General features: G+C 45.1%; 1 protein-coding gene across 2 annotated transcripts; it reads right to left on the minus strand.

Annotated features, from left to right (window-relative positions):
* Positions 1–934: 934 nt before the first annotated feature.
* On the minus strand, positions 935–24,894 carry DSCC1 (DNA replication and sister chromatid cohesion 1). 2 transcript variants are annotated; one of them, XM_019031863.4, is made up of 9 exons: positions 24,505–24,843; positions 21,928–22,096; positions 19,249–19,383; positions 13,286–13,376; positions 9,912–10,050; positions 9,075–9,127; positions 8,078–8,232; positions 4,536–4,684; positions 935–1,283 (listed from the first exon to the last, which is right to left on the minus strand). In XM_019031863.4, the coding sequence occupies exons 1-9, from the start codon at positions 24,684–24,686 to the stop codon at positions 1,175–1,177; spliced, it is 1,182 nt and encodes a 393-aa protein (XP_018887408.1). In that variant the 5' UTR covers positions 24,687–24,843; the 3' UTR covers positions 935–1,174. The 2 variants fall into 2 exon arrangements, with proteins under 2 accessions (XP_018887408.1, XP_018887409.1); XM_019031864.3 differs by lacking the exon at positions 19,249–19,383 and having other exon boundaries at positions 24,505–24,894.
* Between the last annotated feature and the right edge of the window lie 219 nt (positions 24,895–25,113).

The raw sequence follows: 25,113 nt of genomic DNA on the forward strand, positions 1-25,113 counted from the left end.
ACCAGCCCGGCCAACATGGTGACAGCCCGTCTCTAGTAAAAATACAAAAATTAGCCCTGCGTCGTGGCGTGCGCCTGTATTCCCAGCCACTCGGGAGGGTGAGGCACCAGAATCACCTGAACTCGGGAAGCCGAGTTTGCAGTGAGCTGAGATCATGCCACTGCACTCCAGCCTGGGAGACAAAGCGAGACTCCGTCTCAAAATAAATAAATAAATAGACTACATATAGATATATAGACTGTGTATATATATCATATAATCCATATAAATGCAGAAACATTTATTGAAAGACATTTCAAAGCCATCGTGTTTGTATTTCATGTTCATGACAATAAAACTTCAGTAACAGTTAAACCTTCTTTAATTATGGATTAGCCATTAACATTTTTGAAACGTGGACCATTTAACCTTGGCCTACCCCCTCCAGCTGTCCTGGTGATGAGTTCATTAGCTAAGTTAAAATTAATTTGAACTTTGATCTAAACCAAAACAAATCAGGAAAATAAAGCTGTAAAGGAACTTTATCAAGCATTCCAAAACCAACTAGAAATTACTTGAAGTTTTCGAGTGAGCATTGCCTGTGCCAGTATTCTTCATTATAGGATTATAAACCCATTTTTTTCCCAAAGCGCATGTCTACGCCAGGCAGAGGAGTAATTATTCAGCCAATTTCATGGATGTAAACAATGGATATAAATAATTGATAGCACCTAGTGGCTTCCAGTTTGGGTGGAAGGCTAAAAGTAGAGGGGAACTCACTCACTTGAGAAATGATATTTAAGTGAATAAATAGTTCTCTTGTATGAAACTATTACTATTTAGTTCTCTGGAAAACTTAAGTGTATTAATGATTAGAACATCAAATCCTAAATTAAGAAATGACATTTTAAATATAAAAAGCCAAACTTTAAATAAATCATAGAGACCTCAGACATAATATAGGAAAGAATTCTTTTGTCCTTGTTTACACTGTGTACATAGTACAAATATAATTTTAAAGCTACCTCCTATAACATTTAAGAAATAACAGTAGTTTCAAAATGCTTAAGATGAGGAGAAGAATGCCTTAGAAGACTAGGTTTCTAAAAGTCAGAAATAAAAGTACAAGTTATTTTTCTTGTATCCAGCAACTTTATTGAGCAACTTGAGTCCTGAAGAAAAGACTGTTGTTCTTTTAAGAAATGGGTCTTCTTGAATTATAAACTTTAACACCATTTTGCATCGAAGAACGAGAATATTTAGTGAGTAATGCACCTATGGTTTGCTTCTCTCCACACAAATCTCTGTAGGAACAATAAAAAATATATAACATGAATATTTTAGGGAACATATTATGATACAGTACTATGTACTTATTTTCTCTCTCTCCCCCTGAATCTGTCTTCTCAACAAGCGTAAGTGTAGGTGTTTGTGGGAGAGAGAGGGTGGGGAGTGGTTCTAAGTTTTAATTAAATTAAGTACATTATATGTATTGTCTCATTTAACCCACACAATAAAGGTAGGAGTAGGCCAGGCGGGTGGCTCACGCCTGTAATCCCAGCACTTTGGGAGGCCGAGGTGGGCAGATCACAAGGTCAGGAGTTGAAGATCAGCCTGGCCAACGTAGTGAAACCCTGTCTCTATTAAAAATAGAAAAAAATTAGCCGGGTGTGGTCGTGGGCGCCTGTAATCCCAGCTACTTGGGAGGCTGGGGCAGGAGAATTGCTTGAACCCGGGAGGCAGAGGTTGCAGTGAGCGGAGATCACGCCACTGCACTCCAGCCTGAGTGACAGTGTGAGACTCCGTCTCAAAAAAACAAAAAAAAAAAAAGCAAAAAACAAAAACTAGAAGTAATGTATTATTTAACCCTATATTAGATATGAGAACTATGGCTCAGACAAGTAATAAATGAGAGTCAAATCCTGCCACCAGGTTTGTACAACTTCAAAGTCTATGCTATTTCTATTATATGACACAGCCTCTAAATTAGAAATACAAGCAGTGTAATACAGTGAGGCCTACACAGCAGGGCCTAGAGTCAGAGAACCTGGATACAAGGTACCTGTGTGAACTTGTCTAGGTTACCAATGCTTCCTGAACTTTGGTTTCCTCTTCTGTACCTCAAAGAGAAGATTATGACTGGAACATAATAAGGAGAGGGAGGAATAGGAGGACATGAGCTAGAGAAGGGGCAACAGCTAGATCACGTAGAACCTTGAAGGACATGGAAAAAGAATTGTGACTTAATTCTACATATAATGGGAAGCAACTAGGAGTGTTTTAATTAATGGAAAAGTATAATGTGATCTAAGTTTTAAATAATGGAGGTGGCCGGGCGCGGCGGCTCACGCCTGTAATCCCAGCACTTTAGGAGGCCAAGGTGGGCAGATCACTTGAGGTCAGGAGTTTGAGACCAGCCTGGCTAACATGGTGAAACCCTGTCTCTACTAAAAACACAGGAATTAGCTGGGCATGGTGGCGCACACCAGTAGTCCCAGCTACTTGGGAGGCTAAGGCAGGAGAATCGCTTGAACTCAGGAGGCAAATGTTGCAGTGAGCCGATATCACACCACTGCACTCCAACCTGGGCAACAGAGTGAGACTGTCTCAAATAAATAAAGGAGCCAATGAGTTGACAATTATGGAAGCTGAGCAGTGGATATATGGAGGTCTCATTATATTGTCATTTTTGAATATTTAAACAGTATAAGAAGGAGAAAGGAGAAGGGGGCAAAAATAGAACAGAGAGACCAATTCAGAGGCAGGTACAAGATGATCCATCAGGGTTTGCTCATAGTTTGAACCAGAAGGTAGGGGAAAGAAAGGACGGGGATGATTCCTAGACTTTGGTTTAAGTAACTGGATTAGTAGTGGTGCTGTTAACTGTGTTAAGGTTGAGGGAGAAGCAACAGTTCTGTTATGAACATGTTAAGCTTGAAATTCCTATTGGATATCCAACTGGAAAGGTAAATTAAGCAACTAGATATGGGAATCTGGACCTCAGGGAAAAGGGCAAGTATGAAGATGAAATTAGGAAGTCATTAAATTTGTTTCCAGGCCTAGATGAGGGCACCAAAGGAAAAGTATAAACAGAAGAGAAGATGGCCCAAAAATAGACCTGGAGCACTCCAACATTTAGAGATTGAGAAGAAGAACAGGGAGACATCAACAAAAGAGATGGTTTTCTCCCCTCTCATCCAAGGAAGAGGGGAGAAACTTGTGTTTCAAGTAGGAGGAAGCAGACACTGTCAAATAGTGCTAAGTCAAGTAATCAAGGACAAATAATTAAGCATTGAGTGTAGAAAGATGGATGTCATTGGATTAAGAAGATGTCATTGGGTAAAGGAAAGAATGGGAGGTGAAAAGCATAGAGTGAGTATGGGAAACTTGTAAAAGGCATTTTCTTATGAAGGAGAGCAAAGGACATAGGGTCCAGTAGGTTGCTACTGTTGTCTTGCAAGATGGGCAGTATTACAGAATTTTGTATGCTGATGGGGATGATCCAGAAGAGGGAGACATTAATAACACAAAGGGTGAAAGGGATAACTCAAGGATCCAAGTCTTTAAGAAGGCAGAGGAGATGGACCTAGTGCAGAAGGACTGGCCTTAGGAGCAGGGACAATTCATACACTACACAGGACTGCAAAGGAAGTAGGTGTACACATGAGGAGGTTGGCCGATTTGGCAGTGGGAAAGAAGGTTGTTCTGGCCTCACTGCTTCTATGTTCTGAAAAAAATAAGATCATAAAAGGAAAGAGAGGGTACTGCTGGTATGAAAAAGGAAAAGAAGATGTAGAAGAAGCTCCAAGGGTAGAGAAGTTTCATGAGCAAATCATGCCTGGTGAGGGGCCGTTGTTAAGTACCACTAGGTTCTTAAGCAAGACTGGCAGCTTCATTGTGTATTCTCCAAAAAGTTTCAGCTGGCCACGTGTAGGCACAGGGTAAGCAGAAAGTTGAGTCTAATCTTTTTAGCTTTTTGCCAGGGAGATATGGCAAGAGGGAGAGAGGGCCACAGGAGTAAAGTGTAGACAGTAAGAGCTAAGAAGACTAGCCACAGGATTCGAGCTGGGTAAAGAGAAGAAAGAGCACCTGAGAGGTGTGATGCAGTGACAAAGTTGTAGTGTTAGTGGATTTCAAGCGTTAGGGGACTCAAGATTTTGTAAGAAGTGACTTTGGGGCTAACGTTTTCTACTGCAATCTGGCCTCTCCCACAATGTTAAATAAAGTAAGGCATGAGGTGGCAATCAGAGGTGGGTGTTTGCCTTAGAGTCATAGTGGGGTCTGTATTTTGTCCCTCAAAGGGGACAGTTTTCCAGGAATGAGAGCAGAGAAGTGGTTTTAGAAGCAATAGTGAGGAACAGAGATAACACATATTCCACCTCCAGAAGCAGTAATTATGGAGGACAGAGAAGACAGCCACCACCTAAGAGTTTCTAGGGAAGCAGTATCCTCAGGGAATACTCAAGAAAATTGTGTTCCAATCATAAATCTAAAATGCTGTGCCACTGACTATAAAAAGAACAACCCTCAAAATCCGTCTTGAATAAATTACTTACTGAATATATGGAGCAATATCTTCTTCTGTCCACTTCTCCCTTAGAGAGAAAAGGCTATTAAAACGTTCCTGATTATCCTCAGGTAAATCATCTACTTTCAGCAAAAATATGATTTCTGGTCTCGAGTGTCTATCCACCAGCGCTAAACCCTACAAGAAATGAGAAGAAACAGAGCAGTTAAAGTAATGTTGTAATGTTTAAACATGACTCATTCTTTTACCTTTAGGTTTAGCTTAGCTCAAGATATTCAAAATGTCAGTTACATGAAACTTAAACTATCCAGAGATTTACAATCGCCTTTTTCATACAAAGAGCTCCTTTAAGCAGTGACTTCTTTCCTCCTCTGCAATCTGGCTTCTACCATCAGCAGTTTATCAAGACAGCTTTGGTTCTAAAGGTCACCAGTAACCTGTCATTGCCAAATCCAGTGGGCCCTTTTCTTGGATTCATCGTGTTAGCCCTCTATTTTCTATTTTGTTTTTCTTTCTTTTTGAGACAGAGTCTTGCTCTGTCACCCAGGCTGGAGTGCAGTGGCACAGTCTTGGCTCACTGCAACCTCTGCCCCTGGGTTCAAGAGTCTCCTGACTCCGCCTCCTGAGTAGCTGTGACTACAGGTGCACACCACCACATCCAGCTAATTTTTATATTTTTAGTAGAGAAGGGGTTTCACCATGTAGGTCAGGCTGGTCTTGAACTCCTGGCCTCAAGTGATCCACCCACCTCAACTTCCCAAAGTGCTGAGATTACAGGTGTGAGCCACTGTGCCCAGTCCCTAGACGTCTATTTTCGTTACTCTTGATTACTCCTCCTCCTTTAAATCTCTCTCCAACCCTGACATCACAGTCTTCTTACTTTCCTCATAACTTGATGTTGTAGCTCCCTGAGGCTTCCATCCCAACCACTCTACTTGCTTCACTGTCACTCTACCGAGTAACCTCATCTAAACCTGTAGCCTGAGCCACCACTTACTTGCTAATGACTATAATACTTATATCTTCAGCTGAGATGTCTCTTTTGAGTCCCAGACCTCTGTATCCAAATCTATACATGAACTCATTTATCATCCAAACCTGCTCTAGTTCCACTATCCTAGGAAAACAGGAAACCGAGGCATCGGCTTTGATTCCATTAGTCAAACCCCACACCTATGTGGTCACTAAAGTCTATATAATAGGTGTTAAGGCTTCAGGATTCCTCTGTCCATTCCCCCATTACCTATCTCTTTAGCCAGTACTTTCTTAGTTGGGAGCATATGTGTTGACAGCCTGCACAGTAATCCTTTTTCATAATCTAACCAACCTTCCATCTGTCCATCTTGTTTATTGTCATAGTATTCTTTTCAAAAGGCCAAACTGATGAGTTCCTGATGAGGTAACCCCTCTAACTGATGTCACTCAGTGGCCTCAAAGAGCTTTCTAGAAAGAGTTGAAATTCCTTAGCGCAGTCCACAGTGTCCTTACCTCACAAGCATCCTTTACTCCAGCCCATGCATCCGTACAACATGCCTTAATTTTTATTTGCCCCCCACCTTTGACCGTGCTCTCCTAGATTTCCACCTCTGGCTTTCCCTCTATCTAGAGAGCAACAGTTCATCTTTCCATACTCAGCAGCTAAAACGTCTATTCCATCAGAAAGTCATCCGTGATTGACCAGTCTGATGGCTAAGCCCCTTTTCTTTGTTCTCATAACATCGTGTGCACGCCTTTCCCACGGCGTAGATCACTCTGCATTGTAAGAACAGATTTATGCATGTAATATGTGTCCCCCATTGCCAGTTCCCAGGCTAAGCACCATGATGACACCTGGTATGACATTTCTCCTGAGCACCTAGCATGGTGCCTCAACATAAAAAGAACTCCATAAATACCAAGCAAATCTTTTCATTTAACTAACAAAATATTTACCAAGTATACGCCACATGCCAGGTAGTATGCTACATACTAGCAAGCAACAGCAAACAAAATGCCATCAAAGTAGAGAGTGGTGAACCACATAAACATTTTTTCAAGCTAAGGGGAGAGTGCCATGAAGGAAAGAATAGCGTGCTGTCGAAGAGTAAAACCAGAGGCCTTTGCTTCAAGCAGAGAATGAAGGAAGGCCTCCTTGATGAAGTGACTCAAAGATGAGCAGGAGGTGACCAGATGAAATTAAGAGAGAATATCATTCTAGAACAAAAAGCTTTGTGTGAAGGTCCTAATGTAGGTGAGAGCTTGATGATCTTGAAAACCTGAAAGAGGGTTGGTATGCAGTGAGCAGAAGGGAAGTAGCCAGAGATGAAGCTATGAAGGTGATCCTGAAGGGCCTTATAGGCCAAGACATGAATTCTGAGTTTTTTATCCTGAGTGCAGTAGGTGACCATTAAACTGATTTAAGGCCGGGTGCAGTGGCTCACATCTATAATCCCAGCACTTTGGGAGGCCAAGGTGGGCAGATCACCTGAGGTCAGGAGTTCGAGACCAGCCTGGCCAACATGGCAAAACCCCGTCTCTACTAAACATACAAAAATTAGCTGGGTGTGGTGGTGGGTGCCAGTAATCCTAGCTACTCGGGAGCCTGAGGCAGGAGAATCCCTTGAACCCAGGAGGCGGGGGTTGCAGTGAGCCGAGATTGAGCCACTGCACTCCAGCCTGGGTGACAGAATGAGACTCAGTCTCAAAAATAAATAAATAAATAAATAAAATGATTTAAGCAGGACATTCATCTGATCTGACTAGCATTTATTTATTTATTTATTTATTTATTTATTATTATTCTTTTTGAGACAGAGTCTTGCTCTGTCGCCCAGGCTGGACTGCACTGGCATGAACTCGGCTCCCTGCAACCTCCGCCTCCCAGGTTCAAGCAATTCTCCTGCCTCAGCCTCCCCAGTAACTGGAATTACAGGTGCCTGCCACCACACCTGGCTAATTTTTGTATGTTTAGTAGAGATGGGCTTTGGCCATGTTGGCCAGGCTGGTCTTGAACTCCTGACCTCAGGTGATTTGCCTGCCTTGGTCTCTCAAAGTGCTGGGATTACAGGCGTGAGCTACCGCACTTGGTCTGACTGGCATTTTCAAAAGATCATTCTAGTAGCATCACAGAAAATGGATTGGAAGGGAGAAAAATTAAAAGTGCAAGGGGCATGCCCAGGGATGCTATTGCTGTTTAGAGGCAGAAAATCAAGGTAGTTTGGACTAGGAGAGGGGTGATGGAAATGGTGAGAAACGGAACAAAATGAGATACACTGAGTAGGAAGAGGGATTAACAGAAAATGGACCCAAGCGATCTTGTAGAGGTGATAGATATGTTCTAAAACTGTATTGTAGTGAGAGCAACTTATTTTAAAATTATTAAAAATATTTTAAAGGTGTATTTTATAATATGTAAATTATACCCCAATACTTTATTGGGTTTTAAGGACTATGTGATGGATTGGATGTACATGCACTCCTAATGGGTGTCTAAGAAAAGAAATTGATTCCAAATTCAGCTCCAACTCAAGTATCGTTCACCTAGTAATTAATCAACTGTTGAAGTAAGGTGGCAATGTCTATTGCTATTACCTTAAGCTGATCAAGACTAGTTACCATTCCTTCAGGAACACTCTGCTGCCACACTTCTTGAAACTCAGCGAGATTGAATTTCACCGCATTCTGAAGTAGCATTTGTGCTGCTGCTCTACATATTTTATCAGCATCCAACTCAAAATAAACTTCGCCTAAGGAAAAGTTATCAGATATTTTCATATTATCATCTTACAATTAAATATTATACTAACGTTTCCTTTTCTTTGCTGCAGTTTCTTGAAAGGAATTATACACCTAAACTCACTTCCGACAACCCCATAGTTCGTTTTTTTTTTTTTTTTGAGACAGAGTCTCGCTCTGTCACCCAGGCTGGCGTGCATTGGCATGATCTTGGCTCATTGCAACCTCCACCTCTTGGGTTCAAGTGATTCTCCTGTCCCAGCCTCCCAAGAAGCTGGGATTACAGGTGTGTGCCATCACGCCTGGCTAATTTTTTTATTTTTAGTAGAGATGGGGTTTCACCATGTTGGCCAGGCTTGTCTCGAACTCCTGACACCTCAGGTGATCCGCACACCTTGGCCTCCCAAAGTGCTGGGGTTACAGGCGTGAACCACTGCACTGGCTTTTTTTTTTTTTTTTTTTTTTTTTTTTTTCTGAGAGAGAGGGTCTCACTCTGTTGCCCAGGCCAGAGAGCAGTGGCACAATGAAGGTTCATTGCAGCCTCGACCTCCCCAGGCTCAGGTGATCCTCCCACCTCGGATTCCTGAGTAGCTGGGACTACAGGCATGCACTGCCACACCCAGCTAATTTTTGGATTTTTTTTTGTGGAGACAGCATTTTATCATGTTGCCCAAGCTGGTCTTGAAATCCTGGGTTCAAGCGATCCACCCACCTCAGCCTTCCAAAGTGCTGGGATTATAGGTGTGAGCCACTGCACCCAGCCAGAGTTCTTATTTTTAACACCGACAGGCTTTAGAAAGGTGTGCCAGTTTTAACATATAAGAGTTAAATGAGAATACTTTCCAAATCTTACCTTCATCTACATATTTCTTCCCATAACATTTAAGACAGTGTTCTATCATTTCCCTGAAAAATTTAAAACACCCACTTGAAAAGTTATAAGCATTTTTATGCATTATATTTTAACCCCATTGCCAACTCAAAATTAAGAAAGAAATTTGAGATTTCAAATACTAAGTGATTTTGGTTGCCAAATAATATTTTATTTAAATTAGGAACTAACTAAAATATACTGGGAAGCTACTATGTGCCAGGCCCCATGCTAAACATTTTAACATCAATTATGTAAGCATAAATTTATTATTATAAAATAGCTCAAACATATTATTTCCTTACTTTATTTATTGTTTGTTTCATTTTATTATTATTTTTTTTTTGAGAGTGCAGTAGCGCAATCTCGGCTCACTGCAACCTCCACTTCCGGAGTTCAAGCAATTCTCCTGCCTCGGCCTCCCGAGCAGCTGGGACTACAGGCACGCGGCACCACGCCCAGCTAATTTTTGTACTTTTTAGTAGAGATGGGGTTTCACCATGTTGGCCAGGACAGTCTTGATCTCCTGACCTCATGATCCACCTGCCTCGGCCTCCCAAAGTGCTGGGATTACAGGCATGAGCCACTGCGCCCAGCCTATTTCTTTATATTTTTATGGCCAAAAACAAACAAGATAATGCACATGTATTCACCCCAGTGACCAAAATTCCCAAATCTTCTTCGGTTGTAATAGTAAACATTTCTCAAAGATATCAAAATATAATGATTGTAGTTTATGCCCTGGGTTTAATTCCAATCTGTAAAAGAACTCCCTTCCCCTTAAGGAAATCTGGATAGACAAGAAATTAAAATACTTACTCTGGCTCCAATGGTCCAAGTTCCTGAAGGCATGTGTTCAAAGGAACTTTACTAAAAGACCATGATTCAGAATCCACAAGCTGAGTTACATGATTCAGAAGTTTCATCTCATAATCAAATTCAAGAATCCTCCAATAACCTACAAATTTCAAAAGTTATATTTACCAAAGAACTTTTTTTTTTTTTAAGGCAGGGTCTCAACTCTGTCACCCAAGCTGGAGTGCAGTGGCGTGATCTCAGCTCATTGCAACCTCCACCTCCTGGGTTCAAGCAATTCTGCCATCTCAGTCTCCTGAGTAGCTGGGACTACAGGCACGCACTACCATGCCTGGCTAATTTTTGTATTTTTAGTAGAAACAGGGTTCCACCATGTTGGCCAGGCTGGTCCTGAACTTCTGACCTCACATCGTCAGCCCGCCTCAGCCTCCCAAAGTGCTGGGATTACAGGCATGAGCCACCGTGCCGGCCCAAAGAACATTTTATGTAAACTAGCTAATAGATTGACAAAGTCACAGCATACTTTTGCTCACTGCAAAAAAGAGACACTAGGCTGGGCGTGCTGGCTCACTCCTGTAATCCCAGCACTTTGGGAGGCCGAGGCTGGTGGATCACTTTAGGCCAGGACTTCGAGACCAGCCTGGCCAACATAGTGAAACCCCATCTCGACTAAAAATACAAAAAATTAGCTGGGCGTGGTGGTGCACATCTGTAATCCCAGCTGCTCAGGAGGCTGAGGCATGAGAATTGCTTGAACCTGGGAGGCTGAGGTTGCAGTGAGCCAAGATTACACCACTGCATTCCAACTTGGGCAATGATGAGACTGTCTCCAAAAAAAAAAAAAAGTCTTCATTTTCTGTAAACAGTGCTTCTTTTTAAGCTTTTCTCCCAATCATTTTAAACTGTGTCTTCAGGGAGATCAAGTTGTTTTTCAAGAGTACTTTACATATGACTAGCTTTTCTCAAGTGCTTTCTTTCTTTTTTTTTTTTCTTAGAGATGGGGTCTTACTCTTGCCCAAGCTGGTCTTAAACTCCTGTGCTCAAATGATCCTCCTGCCTCAGCCTCCAGAGTAGCTGGGATATTAAAGGCACATACCATGGCACCCCCTCTCTCCAGTGCTTTGACATTCAGTTATCTCACAATAATCTTGTCATTCCAAACAGAAATTAGGAAATCTGCAGTTGGTACAGTCATTTCATTAGAATGTCATACAAATGAGGTGAAGGTCATAGGTTCAATATTCATGATAATCTCTGCTGTGCTGCACTACCATAGTTATAACTCTCATCAGAGCTATCTTGCAGAGGCATTTCTATACTCATAAAGTCCAGCTCACCAAAGAGATGATAGACTCTGAGGTACAATGTGGATGAGGGCCAAGTTAAGGGCTGGGCTTCATAAAGATCCCTTTCCTATTCCTGTGAGAGATTATGACATGCCATTTTATTTATTTATTTATTTATTTATTTATTTATTTATTTATTTATTTGTGATGGAGTCTCACTCTGTTGCCCAGGCTGGAGGCGTAGTGGCACGATCTCAGCTCACTGCAACCTCCACCTCCCGGGTTCAAGTGATTCTCCTGCCTTAGCCTCCTGAGTAGCTGGGACTATAGGCATGCACCAACATGCCTGGCCAAGTTTTTTGTATTTTTACTAGACAGGGTTTCACCATGTTGGCCAGGCTGGTCTCGAACTCCCGACCTCAGGTGGTCCACTTGCCTTGGCCTCCAAAGGGCTGGGACTACAGGCATGAGCCACTATGCCTCGCCATGAAATGCCATTTTATAATTGATGGCACGACCACCACCCCAGAGAAAGAAAAGTATACATCCACCATTTCTAAAGGAGAATGTTTCTATTCTTACTCTGAAAACATAAAGACAACATTTAAAAAATGGATTGTGTGATGTAAAACTGAGGAAGAAAGCAAGAAGTAATCTACGCATCCCCCTACAGAAATTGTATCCATCCCCATGCTGCAAGTTAATAATGCAGAGGGCTGCATTAAAATGCATGGTTTCATTTGCCTTTAAAAAAAAAAAAAAGCTTTAGGGCTGGGCACCGTGGCTCACACCTGTAATCTCAGCACTTTGGGAGGCCAAGGCAGGAGGATCACCTGAGCTGGTTCAAGGTTCAAGACCAGCCTGGCCAACACGGCAAAACCCCATCTCTACCAAAAACACAAAAATTAGCTGGACGTGGTGGCGCATGCCTGTAACCCCAGCTACTCAGGAGGTTCAGGCAGGAGAATCACTTGAACCCACGAGACGGAGGCTGCAGTGAGCCGAGATCACGCCACTGTACTCCAGCCTGGGTGACAGAGTGAGACTCCATCCAAAAGAAAAAAAATTAATTTTGCTAGGAGTTCAAGGACCTGGGTTCTATGCCATATGCTGTCACTAACTCCACATGTACCCTGGACAAGTTAGTTGCCCTTCCTAGGCCCTAGTTTCCTCACCAGTTATAAAAAATAAAAGATTAGACTATTTGATGTCTAAGGACTTTTTTTTTTTTTTTTTGACGGAGTTTTGCTCTTTCACCCAGGCTGGAGGGCAGTGACGCAATCTCCGCTCACTGCAACCTCCGCCTTCCAGTTTCAAGGGATTCTCCTGCCTCAGCCTCCTGAGTAGCTGGGATTACAGGCACCCACCACCACGCCTGGTTGATTTTTGTATTTTTAGTAGAGACAGGATTTCACCATGTTGGCCAGGCTGGTCTCAAACTCCTGACGTCGTGATTGGCCAGCCTCGGCCTCCCAAAGTGCTGGCATTACAGGCATGAGCCACCACGCCCAGCTTGGACCTTTCTTAATCTAACATGGTTCTTCCTTTACCACCTAATTCAAAAAAATTGGAAGGAGTCAAAGTGTGATTAAAGTCACTGGTAGCAGATTGACCTCATGTAAAGATGAAGTCTCTATCTTACAACAAGAAAGACAAATATCACCATCTTTTCTTTCTTTAGAAAAGAGTTTCGCTCTGATGCCCAAGCTAAAGAATAGTGGTGCCATCTCAGCTCTCTGCAACCTCTGCCTCCCAGGTTCAAGCAACTCTCGTACCTCAGCCTCCCTAGTAGGTGGAATTACAGGCATGCACCACCACACCCAGCTAATTTTGTATTTTTAGTAGAGACAGGGTTTCGCCACATTGGCCAGGCTGCTCTCAAACTCCTGGCCTCAAGTGATCTGCCCGCCTCAGCTTCCCAAAGTGCTGGGATTACAGGCGTAAGCCACTGCGCCCGGCCCAAATGACACCATCCTTAAACCCAAAAGAATATTAAATAAACTATACGCAGTAGGGTGAAGATGTCCAAACACTTCTCTCCCTTATGATGCCCAATTTCATCATTGTGAAAATAGTAGTAAGTAACGCTACCTCCAATCTTACAGGCATTTAGAACTTGTAATTGGGTCATTATTTCTTCCTCACTTGCCTGAATTTGATCAAGCAAATCTTCAGTTGTATACTGCAAAAAGAAAAAAATATTTTAAGGCCTTTGAAGAATATTTTGTTTTTAGATTTCTTGCTGAATATTGAGGAATAAATACATAGAACAGATTAAGGCAATATTTATGCACTAGCTCAGTTTCTTTTGTTAACGTGTAATGATTTCTACACAAAATCAATGGATGTCTTAGAAAACAAATAGAGGTAAATCTTCATGACACTGGGTTTGGGTGATGGCTTATTAAATATGACACCAAAAACCCAAACAACAAAAGAAAAAGTAGATCAATCGGACATCATCAAAATAATAAACTTTTGCACTTCAAAACACTATCACCACAAAAGGACAAATACTGTATGACTCCACTTATCTGAGGTATTAACAGCAGTCAAATTCAGAGAGACAGAAAGTAGAATGGTGGCTGCCAGGGGCTGAGGGGACAGGGGAAATGGGAGTTATTGTTTAACAAGTACAGAGTTTCAGTTTGAGAAGATGGAGAAGTTCTAGAGATGGATAGTGCTAATGACTGCACACCACTATGAATGTACTTGATGCTACTGAACTGTATACTTTAAAATGGTAAATTTTATTTTTTCTTCTTTTTCTTTTTTTTTTTTTGAGACAGAGTTTCGCTCTTGTTGCCCAGGCTGGAGTGCAATGGTGCGATCTTGGCTCACCGCAACCTCTGCCTCCCAGGTTCAAGCGATTCTCCTGCCTCAACCTCCCGAATAGCTGGGATTACAGACATGTGCCACCACACCCAGCAAATTTTGAATTTTTAGTTGAGGCAGGGTTTCTCCGTGTTGGTCAGGCTGGTCTCGAACTCCCGACCTCAGGTGATCTGCCCGCCTTGGTCCCCCAAAGTGCTTGGATTACAGGCGTGAGCCACCCCGCCCGGCCTCTTTTTGTTTTTTTTTTTTTAAATACAAAGTCTCACTCTGCCACCAGGCTGGACTGCAGTGGTGTGACCACGGCTCACTTACAGCCCTGACCTCCTGGACTCAAGCTATTTTCTCACCTCATCCTGGGACTAGAGGTGTGCAGCCAGCCCCAGCTAATTTTTAAATATTTTGTAGAGACAGGTTCTTGCTACATTGTCCAGACTGGTCTCAAACTCCTGGGCTGAAGCAATCCTCCTACCCTGCCCTCCTAAATTGCTGGGATTACAGGTGTGAACCATTGCCCCCAACCCCAAAAATGTTAAATTTTATGTTATGTATATTTTACTCCAATTGAAAAAAGCAAGAAAGTCAAAAGACAACCCACAAAATGGGAGAAAATATTTGCAAATAATATATCTGATAAAGGACTTGTATCTGGACTATCTAAAGAATTCGCTTACAACTCAGTAATAAAATGATAAATAATTAAAAATCAGGCAAAGAAACCGAATAGGCATTTCTCCAAAGATATACAAATCGTCGATAAGCCCATGAGAAGATGTTCAACATCAATGGAAAATAGTGCAGCCACTCTGGAAACAGTATGGCAGCTTGAAAGCTTCTACAGAGTCACCACATGACCCATCAGTTCTGCTCCTAGGTACATACCGAAGAAAAATGAAAACATTGGTCCACATTAAAATCTTGTATACGAATGTTCACAGAAGCATTATTCTTAATATCCAAAAAGTAGAAGTTACCCAAATGTCTATTAGCTGACAAATGAATGCATAAAATATGAGTATGTCCATAAAATGAGATACTATTCAGCAATAAAAAGGAATAAAACACTGCAGCCGGGCATGGTGGCTCATGCCTGTAATCCCACCACTTTGGGAGGCTGAGGTGGGCAGATCACCTGAGGTCAGGAGTTCAAGACTAGCCTGGCCAGCCGGGCGCGATGGCTCAAGCCTGTAATCCCAGCACTTTGGGAGGCCGAGGCGGGCGGATCACGAGGTCAGGAGATCGAGACCATCCTGGCTAACACGGTGAAACCCCGTCTCTACTAAAAATACAAAAAAATTAGCCGGGCGCGGTGGCAGGCGCCTGTAGTCCCTGCTATTCGGGAGGCTGAGGCAGGAGAATGGCGTGAACCCGGGAGGCGGAGCTTGCAGTGAGCCGAGATCGCACCACTGCACTCCAGCCTGGGCGACAGAGCGAGACTCCCTCTCAAAAAAAAAAAAAAAAAGACTAGCCTGGCCAACATCGTGAAACCCCATGTCTACTAAAAGTACAAAATTAGCTGGGCATGGTGGCGTGCACCTGTAATCCCAGCTATTCAGGAGGCTGAGGCAGGAGAATCACTTGAACCCAGGAGGCAGAGGTTGCAGTGAGCCAAGACTGTGCCACTGCACTCCAGCTGGGCAAGAAGAGCAAAACACTGATACATGCTACAGCATAAATGAACCTTGAAATGATCACGCTAAGTGAAAGAAGCTAGTCAGAAAAGGCCACATATTATATGATTCCATTTATATGAAATGTCCAGAATAGGCAAATCTATATAGACAGAAAGTTTATTAGTGGTAGCGTAGGGGAAAGGGGAGAGAAGAAAGTGGTACTGGAAGATGACAGCTAAAGGCTACAGGGTTTCTTTCTGGGGTTATAAAAATGTTCTAAACTTGCCCTCCCTCTCCCTCTCCCCCTCCCCCTCCCTCTCCCCCTCCCCCTCCCTCTCCCTCTCCCTCTCCCTCTCCCCACGGTCTCCCTCTCCCGCTCTTTCCACGGTCTCCCTCTGATGCCGAACCGAAGCTGGATGGTACTGCTGCCATCTCAGCTCACTACAACCTCCCTGCCTGATTCTCCTGCCTCAGCCTGCCGAGTGCCTGCGATTGCAGGCGCACGCCGCCACGCCTGACTGGTTTTCGTATTTTTTTGGTGGAGACGGGGTTTCGCTGTGTTGGCCAGGCTGGTCTCCAGCTCCTAACCGCGAGTGATCCGCCAGCCTCGGCCTCCCGAGGTGCCGGGATTGCAGACGGAGTCTCGTTCACTCGGTGCTCAATGGTGCCCAGGCTGGAGTGCAGTGGCGTGATCTCAGCCCACTACAACCACCTCCCAGCCGCCTGCCTTGGCCTCCCAAAGTGCCGAGATTGCAGCCTCTGCCCGGCTGCCGCCCCGTCTGGGAAGTGAGGAGCGTCTCCGCCTGGCCGCCCATCCTCCGGGATGTGAGGAGCCCCTCTGCCTGGCTGCCCAGTCTGGAAAGTGAGGAGCGTCTCTGCCCGGCCGCCATCCCATCTAGGAAACGAGGAGCGCCTCTTCCGGCCGCCATCACATCTGGGAAGTGAGGAGCGTCTCTGCCCGGCCGCCCCGTCTGAGAAGTGAGGAGACCCTCTGCCTGGCAACCGCCCCATCTGAGAAGTGAGGAGCCCCTCCGCCCAGCAGCCACCCTGTCTGGGAAGTGATGAGCGTCTCCGCCCAGCAGCCACCTCGTCCGGGAGGGAGGTGGGGGGGTCAGCCCCCCGCCCGGCCAGCCGCCCCGTCCGGGAGGGAGGTGGGGGGGTCAGCCCCCCGCCTGGCCAGCCGCCCCGTCCGGGAGGGAGGTGGGGGGGCCAGCCCCCCGCCCGGCCAGACGCCCCGTCCGGAAGGGAGGTGGGGGGGGTCAGCCCCCCGCCCGGCCAGCCGCCCCGTCCGGGAGGGAGGTGCGGGGGTTAGCCCCCCGCCTGGCCGGCCACCCGGTCCGAGAGGTGAGGGGCGCCTCTGCCCGGCCGCCCCTACTGGGAAGTGAGGAGCCCCTCTGCCCGGCCAGCCGCTCCGTCCAGGAGGGAGGTGGGGGGGTCAGCCCCCCGCCCGGCCAGCCGCCCCGTCCGGAAGGGAGGTGGGGGGGTCAACCCCCCGCCCGGCCAGCCGCCCCATCCGGGAGGGAGGTGGGGGGGTTAGCCCCCCGCCTGGCCAGCCGCCCCGTCCGGGAGGTGAGGGGCACCTCTGCCCAGCCGCCCCTACTGGGAAGTGAGGAGCCCCCCCGCCCGGCCAGCCGCCCCGTCCGGGAGGGAGGTGGGGGGGTCAGCCCCCCGCCCGGCCAGCCGCCCTGTCCGGGAGGTGAGGGGCGCCTCTGCCCAGCCGCCCCTACTGGGAAGTGAGGAGCCCCCCCGCCCGGCCAGCCGCCCCGTCCGGGAGGGAGGTGGGGGGGTCAGCCCCCCGCCCGGCCAGCCGCCCCCTCCGGGAGGTGAGGGGCGCCTCTGCCCGGCCGCCCCTACTGGGAAGTGAGGAGCCCCTCTGCCCGGCCAGCCGCTCCGTCCGGGAGGGAGGTGGGGGGGTCAGCCCCCCGCCCGGCCAGCCGCCCCGTCTGGGAGGGAGGTGGGGGGGTCAGCCCCCCGCCCGGCCAGCCGCCCCGTCCGGGAGGGAGGTGGGGGGGTTAGCCCCCCGCCTGGCCAGCTGTCCGGTCCGGGAGGTGAGGGGCGCCTCTGCCCGGCCGCCCCTACTGGGAAGTGAGGAGCCCCTCAGCCCGGCCACCCGCCCCGTCCGGGAGGGAGGTGGGGGGGTCAGCCCACCGCCCAGCCTGCCGCCCTGTCCGGGAGGGAGGTGGGGGGGGTCAGCCCCCCGCCGGCCAGCCGCCCCGTCCGGGAGGGAGGTGGGGGTTCAGCCCCCACCTGGCCAGCCGCCCCATCCGGGAGGTGAGGGGCGCCTCTGCCCGGCCGCCCCTACTGGGAAGTGAGGAGCCCCCCTGCCCGGCCACTACCCCGTCTGGGAGGTGTACCCAACAGCTCATTGAGAACGGGCCATGATGACAATGGCGGTTTTGTGGAATGGAAAGGGGGGAAAGGTGGGGAAAAGATTGAGAAATCGGATGGTTGCCGTGTCTGTGTAGAAAGAGGTAGACATGGGAGACTTTTCATTTTGTTCTGTACTAAGAAAAAATTCTTCTGCCTTGGGATCCGTTGATCTGTGACCCTACCCCCAACCCTGTGCTCTCTGAAACATGTGCTGTATCCACTCAGGGTGGAATGGATTAAGGGCGGTGCAAGATGTGCTTTGTTAAACAGATGCTTGAAAGCAGCATGCTCGTTAAGAGCCATCACCACTCCCTAATCTCAAGTACCCAGGGACACAAACACTGCGGAAGGCCGCAGGGTCCTCTGCCTAGGAAAACCAGAGAACTTTGTTCACTTGTTTATCTGCTGACCTTCCCTCCACTATTGTCCTGTAACCCTGCCAAATCCCCCTCTGCGAGAAACACCCAAGAATGATCAATAAAAAATAAAAAATAAAAAAAAATAAAAAAAAAAAATGTTCTAAACTTGATGGTGGTAATGGTTGCACAACTCTGTGAATGTACAAAAAATTATTCAATTGCACACTTTAAAACTGGTGAATTGTTTGGTATGTGAATTATATCTCAATAAAGCTGTTACCAAAAAAATTTTTAGAAAGAGTCCATTGGAAAAAAAGGGAACTTCTAGTACAAACATGGTCCTCATATACCAGTAGAGTTCTGTAATTTTTAAATTAAAAACTTTAAAACTGTTTTTTACTTTATGTTTTTCCATACTTTCAGGAATTAGTTAATTTTGACACTGGAGTAAGACTACCTTCCATTATGTCCCCTCTCAAGAGCATCTAGTCATAATTTTAATTAAATAAATTTTTTACCTCTAAAAAAACTATTATTTCAAAGTTAAGAATATGAGAAGCTCTTAGCTATATAAATGGCATTATGATATATAGGATCTGCTTTAAAATACTCTAGAAAAATTAAAAAGATGGAAGGATAGAAAGGGGATAGAAGAAAGAAGACTGACAAGACATTAATTGTTCAAGTGAATGACAAATATATGGGGGTCATTATACTACTCTGTGTGCTTTGGGGTATACTTGAAATTTTATAACTTTTTTAACACAAGCATTTATAACAGCTATATAACATAAATTTTAAAAAGCAAGAATGTGACTATTAAGTGCCTCTGATTACAGTTGTTAAATTCCAAATAAAAAAGTGAAAATAAGAGTCTTACTTTTGAGCTATTTGAATCCTTCTCTTTTTGACTGTCAGGTCCTTCATATGGATTTTCCATCAAAAGTTTCTTTAGCTTCTTTAACTTGGGTCTACGTCTTCTTAATTCCCAATAATTATTAGAAAAACCAAAGATCTAGAAATTATAATATATAGTAACCTTTTAGGGGCCATTCTAAAGGAAAATTTCATACAAAATTACAACTAATCAATCTGCCCCCTCAACAAGTACAGAGAAAAGGAAGCTCCAAGGTATTCTGCTTTGTATCAGGAAGGTATTTATCCAGCCATCTCAACTAGATGGATGGGCATCCTCAAGAACATCTTTTCAAATCCCCTTAACAAGATACTGTCAACACTGTAAGAATCAATAATTGAATGTCACATCTCAAATGTACTCTGAAAACTAGAGTATGCCCAGAAAAAATGACAGGATGGTGACAATTCTCCAAACCAAGTGGAAACAACTAAAAATGAATATACTTAGGCAAAAAAACAAACAAACAAAAAAACAGAAAACAGAGAAAAGGTATTATAGTCTTCAAATAGGGACATTAAAGGGAAGAGGGGGTGTGTTGCTCATGTTGAAATGAGGCAGAAGTTAAGGGACAGAGATTTCTGTTTAATACAAGATCTTTCTAATGTTTAGAACTGCAGCTAATTCCACTGTTCGATTTGTGAAATAGTGAGAGGCCTACCACTCAAAATCCAGTTGATAAGAGGCTAGAGAATGGATGAATATCTGTTATCCTTGCTTGCACTTACAGGACTTGCCTAGTTCCTAGCTCTGAGTAGGTGCCCAACAAGTGTTTCATAAAAGAAAAAAGGCTCAACTGGATTATCTTTGGGATGCCCTCCAACTCTGAAATGGAAGGACAGGGGATGCTTCTACTTTTAAGCTAGGATAAGGCTTGATTGACAAGATGAGGCCTAGAGCCTGAAGGAGATGTTGCTGAATCTAAGGCTTCCCAAAGAAGAGCTTAAGGACCAAATCTGACAGACTGATTTTATCCATAGTTAAAAGTGGTTTGCTGTTTTATTGTCATCTCAGGAAAAACAAAGCAAAACAAAAAAATGGCAGCCTTCTGGCTACATCCAATACACAGATATTGTGGTATGCTTTTGTTTGCTGGGGAAGGTTTGGCATAGTGTTTCAATTAGATGCCAACATTTAAAAAATTAGGAGATTTCACCCCAAAAATCTAAATTTCAAGAATTACTTGGAAAAAATAAATCAAAAATCTAGCAGCGCTAGGCCTACTTTCCCACAAGGCAGCTGAGTAGTGGCCATCCACCTACTAGGGGACTGTGCTTTCCAATTTGCTGTAGACCCAACCACTCCGTTACTCCTGGGTATCTACCACCATTTATCAACCCCAGCCTGTTTCTCATCTAACCCCTTTAAGCATCTGAGGTTCAATCATGGATTATGGCTTTGGTTAGTGGATCTTGAAGTTTTAGCCAATCTCAGTACATAGAATTTCCATAACAAGCAAGAGCTCAAAGATTCTCATAGACATTATTATGCCCTCACAAAAACACCTACAAAACAGATAAGTGATGAAAAAATAACACTACTTTTTTACAATAGGATGAACTGCCAATATTTTTAGTTAATTACAATGAAAGACTTAAAACCTACAAAAACCAACCTAGTATATTTACTGGATGTTCCTCTATTCTAGTAACATCATATGAATCACTGAAGCTTCCCAGCATTTTCCCTTCTTTCCTCTCCAAATCTGTATTTAAGGATATAGTTAGCCTAAAGTCATTCCCAAAGAAATAAGGGCTATGCTTGGATTGCTATGTATGTAAGAACTTAGTTATTGTTTTATATATGTAACAACTTAGACAGTTGTTTGGTTACTGCCATCAATATTCTCCAAAATAATTAAAAGTTTGTTATACTTGGCTACAGATATTAATGAACTAAACCAACTTCAAAGCTAAGAAACACACTTCCTTCAAAAACTCAAATTTCTTCATTTCTTTTTTGGAGACAGAGTCTTGCTCTGTCACCCAGGCTGGAGTGCAGTGGCATGATCTCGGCTCTCTGAAACCTCTGCCTCCTGGATTCAAGCAATTCTCCTGCCTCAGCCTCCCAAGTAGCTGGGATTACAGGTGCACGCCACCACGCCTAGCTAATTTTTTTGCATTTTAGTAGAGACAGGGTTTTACCGTGTTGCCCAGGCTAGTCTCAAACTCCTGAGGTCTGACAATCTGCCCACCTTGGCCTCCCAAAGTGCTAGGATTACAGGCGTGAGCCACCACACCTGGCCCAAATTTCTTCATTTCTCCACCTCATAAATATTACCAAATGAACCAGTTACGGTCTGAGGGAGTCTCCTTTCAAAACACATCCACAGCAAAATCTACTAAAAATGGGTAGAATTTTTAGAATGACTCATTGAATAACAAACTTTGCACATTATAGAAAAAAGATCAAATTGGGACTTGAAAATCAAAATAGGAAAACACAGACAAGTTCACAAGACTCCAACAAACAAGCAATAATAATAATAATAATAATAATGCTGAGAAATTCAAATTTCTTTAAAGAACTTCTTAGATTCTCCCTGATTATAGATTTTACACGTAAACTTTTTAACTAAAGATCAAATTACCATATCTGTTTTCATTCTCAGACTTTTATAAATCAGAGTACAGAAAAGAGCACCTCAGTGTGAATAATGTTACAGTGTGAATCTTCCTTCTTCAACTGGTCCGGAGTTTTACAACCAGGAATGAAAAGCAACATATTGGAAGTGTCTGCTATCTTCAAGTCGTATGTTTTGTCTTTACTGCACAGCACGGCTTGCTCGTCTTTATCACCACGAATCACAAGGCTGTAGCAAAATGGGGGAAAAATATATAGTTTATTGACAATCCAGTAGCCATTTTCATCATAAACAGTTCTCAAACCCTCTAGGCTTACAGAACTTAGAATTAAGTTTTGATGCTGCCTCTGCCCCCTGCTAGCACAATGCTGGATTCCACACAGCAAGCATTGGGCCAACTGAGAGCCACACAGACGCCCCACCCAGAGCCTCATTAAGGAAAAATAATTAAAGATGGGCAAGACAGATCCATAGAGGCCAAGAGGCCAAATGGCACTACATGGCATGGCACTACATGGCATCTTGTACAAACTGGTGGAAAGAACACAAGACAAAGCATCCTGAAGCTTCAGTCAAGCTGTCTCAATTTTCTACAACATGCTAAAGTGGTACTTCTCAATTTTATGCATAGGCATCTTAGAGAGTGTTGTTCAAAAGCAGAGTGGGATACACTGGGTCTAGGATGGGACACAGGGTCCCGTATTTCTAACAAGTTCCCCAAGGAAGGCCAAGCTGCTGCTTCTGGTACCCCACCCAAGTGTCGTCCTTGTTTTGTTCTGAGTACCCCCTCACAATCAAAGGAGCACATCCTGGCCTAACCATAAGTTGTGTTGCAAAAAAATTGGGACCTTATGAAAAAAAGGATGCAGTGGTGAATGAAAAATATGAAAAGGATATGTTTACAAACTGGACTAAACCAAAGACTTTGACAAAGGGATTTTGAAGAAAAGCAAGGACGCAGTGGCTCATGCCTATAATCCTAGCACTTTAGGAGGCTGAGGCCAGAAGATCGCTCGAGAGCAGGAGTTTGAGACCAGCCTGAGAAACATAGCAAGACCCCATCACTACAAAAGAAAAATTTAAAAGTTAGCTGGGTGTGGTGGTGCACACCTTAAGTCTCAGCTACTCAGGAGGCTGGTGGGAGGACCGCCTGACCCCAAGTAGTCACGGCACCATCATGCGGAGAGCCATGATTGTGCCACTCCACTCCAGCCTGGCTGACAGAGTGAGACCCTGTTCCCACCACTCTCTCCCCAAAAAAAAAGATAAAGAAAAAAGAAGGAAGAGGAAAGGATGAAGGTGAAGAGGAGGAAAAGGAAGGATTAAAGACAAAGATGATGGCAATGACAGGGGAGTTGGTTCTAGCAGTTTTCCTTGTCTGTAAAGCATTTAATTCTCCTGTGCACAACTCGTTTCTTTTGAACAAATAATAAGAAACCTGAAATAGCAGACTGTGTATTTATTTTTGATTAAGTCTTCATTTAAGTAAAAAGAATAAAAGGTTTTTTAGATTCCTAATGCTAATAATGCTTAATAGGCCCAAGTCCCTAGTCTTTAACATTTATTTCTCTAACTGCACTACCCCCACTTTGAAATATTTTGTTTATACCATCACTCCCTACACCCCAAAATTAAAAACACACGTTTCCAGGGCCTGTTTTTATTTTTTTGTTTTTGTTTTGTTTTGTTTTTGCCAGGTAGATTAACTAGAACTGGACCGAGACAAAGTCCTCACACCTGAGTTCCTTTCTCATCTCTCCACCAACTGAACTGGGATGGAAACAGACGAGTGAAGTTCTTTCAGTTCCCTTAAAGGTACTTTGAGGTATATAGCAGGTATCTGAAGAATGGCCAGTTTACTCTAATACTCTTTGGTGGGCAAAGTACGAAAACTGAAAGACAGCCTAAAGGATTCCATTAAGAAAAAAGAGAAAAAATAGCCTAATAAAATATAGGTGTCGGAGAACCAATTGTGCAAAAGAGAATCAAGCTGGAGCTCCCTATTTTGCAGGAGCTGGGGCTGCACAGGGTGGAGGGATATAACGATTCTCTAGACTTCTCAAGACTGCCTTTAAAAAACTACCTCAACCTCGACTTTTAATCAATGATCTTGCAGCAAGTTTGTATCTGACCTGGAATTAGAAACAGCTTCAGATCCCTACTAAGCAAGTTTGCTTCGGGGTGGGTAGGGGTCTCACCCAATTACCAAGTCTGTAAGCTGATTCCCAACACTTCCTATCTATCATCTGAGTAAAATAAATATAAGTGGAAGGCAAGAGTTCTATAAACATTGGGTATCACCACTGTATTTTAAGGTAGAATGACAGGTGTCCTGTAGAGTCCCTGTAATCACCGGTAACTCTTCAAAAACTTCACTGAGGTTGTATTAGTATTTCCTCACTTGCTCCCGCTGACACATGCCTCCAAGGTCAGCTGGACCAGTGCTACTCATCACCGCAGTGCAGCTAACTGGACGGCCCACCGGAGGCGTGGACTCCTCGGGAACAGGCAGCTTGCTATGAGCCCCCGGCCAGGTCAGTGCATCTCTCTGGCCCTGTTTTCCTATCCCGAGTTTCCCCGCTGAGAAAATAACGTGGCCGGCCCGAGGCTGGGGGCGCCGCGTGTCCAGGGCTCACCTGTGTCCATCCTCCAGCTGCTGGCACAGCGTGGGCTCCAGCTCCAGCAGGCAAAAGTCGCCGGCGGCAGCGCCGCTGGCCCCAGGGCCGAAGCCCAGGCAGTGCACCGCCGGCAGCAGCTCGGCCGCATTCAGCTTGGCGATCTGCAGCGTCGCATCCACCTCGTCGCGGGTCCTCTTCATCGCAGCGCCGGGTCTAGGAGTCCCGCCGCGCCCGGGTGGCTGCGGGCTTGGCGGGCAAGAAAGAAGTTCCCAAGCAGCGGGAAGCTAGGAAACCTGAGCGTTTCGAAAGCGCGCCAAAGCGGCCATGGGCGTGTTTCCGGGGCGGAGCGCGCTGCGGGCCCGCCCGCGGGAAGGCCTGCCGGCTTCTGGGTGCGCGAGCCCCTCCGTGCCCCACGCCGGACCGAGACTGCAGGAAGGAAACGCGGCTTCCCGGGGGGCGGTCTCGGCGGAAGCTCGCAGGGGCAGAGCTGTGACTCGGCCGGTTGGGACACGGATCCCTCGCCCACCCTTTCCGCCGTCCCCTTGCCCGCCCCCCATCCCCGATCTCCGTCCCTGGTTTCCAGCCGATGCTGCCATTTCCTCGCCGTCCACATTGTCTCACCTTCCG

This window comes from Gorilla gorilla, chromosome 7 (assembly GCF_029281585.2).
Source record: "Gorilla gorilla gorilla isolate KB3781 chromosome 7, NHGRI_mGorGor1-v2.1_pri, whole genome shotgun sequence".
NCBI lineage: Eukaryota > Metazoa > Chordata > Mammalia > Primates > Hominidae > Gorilla > Gorilla gorilla.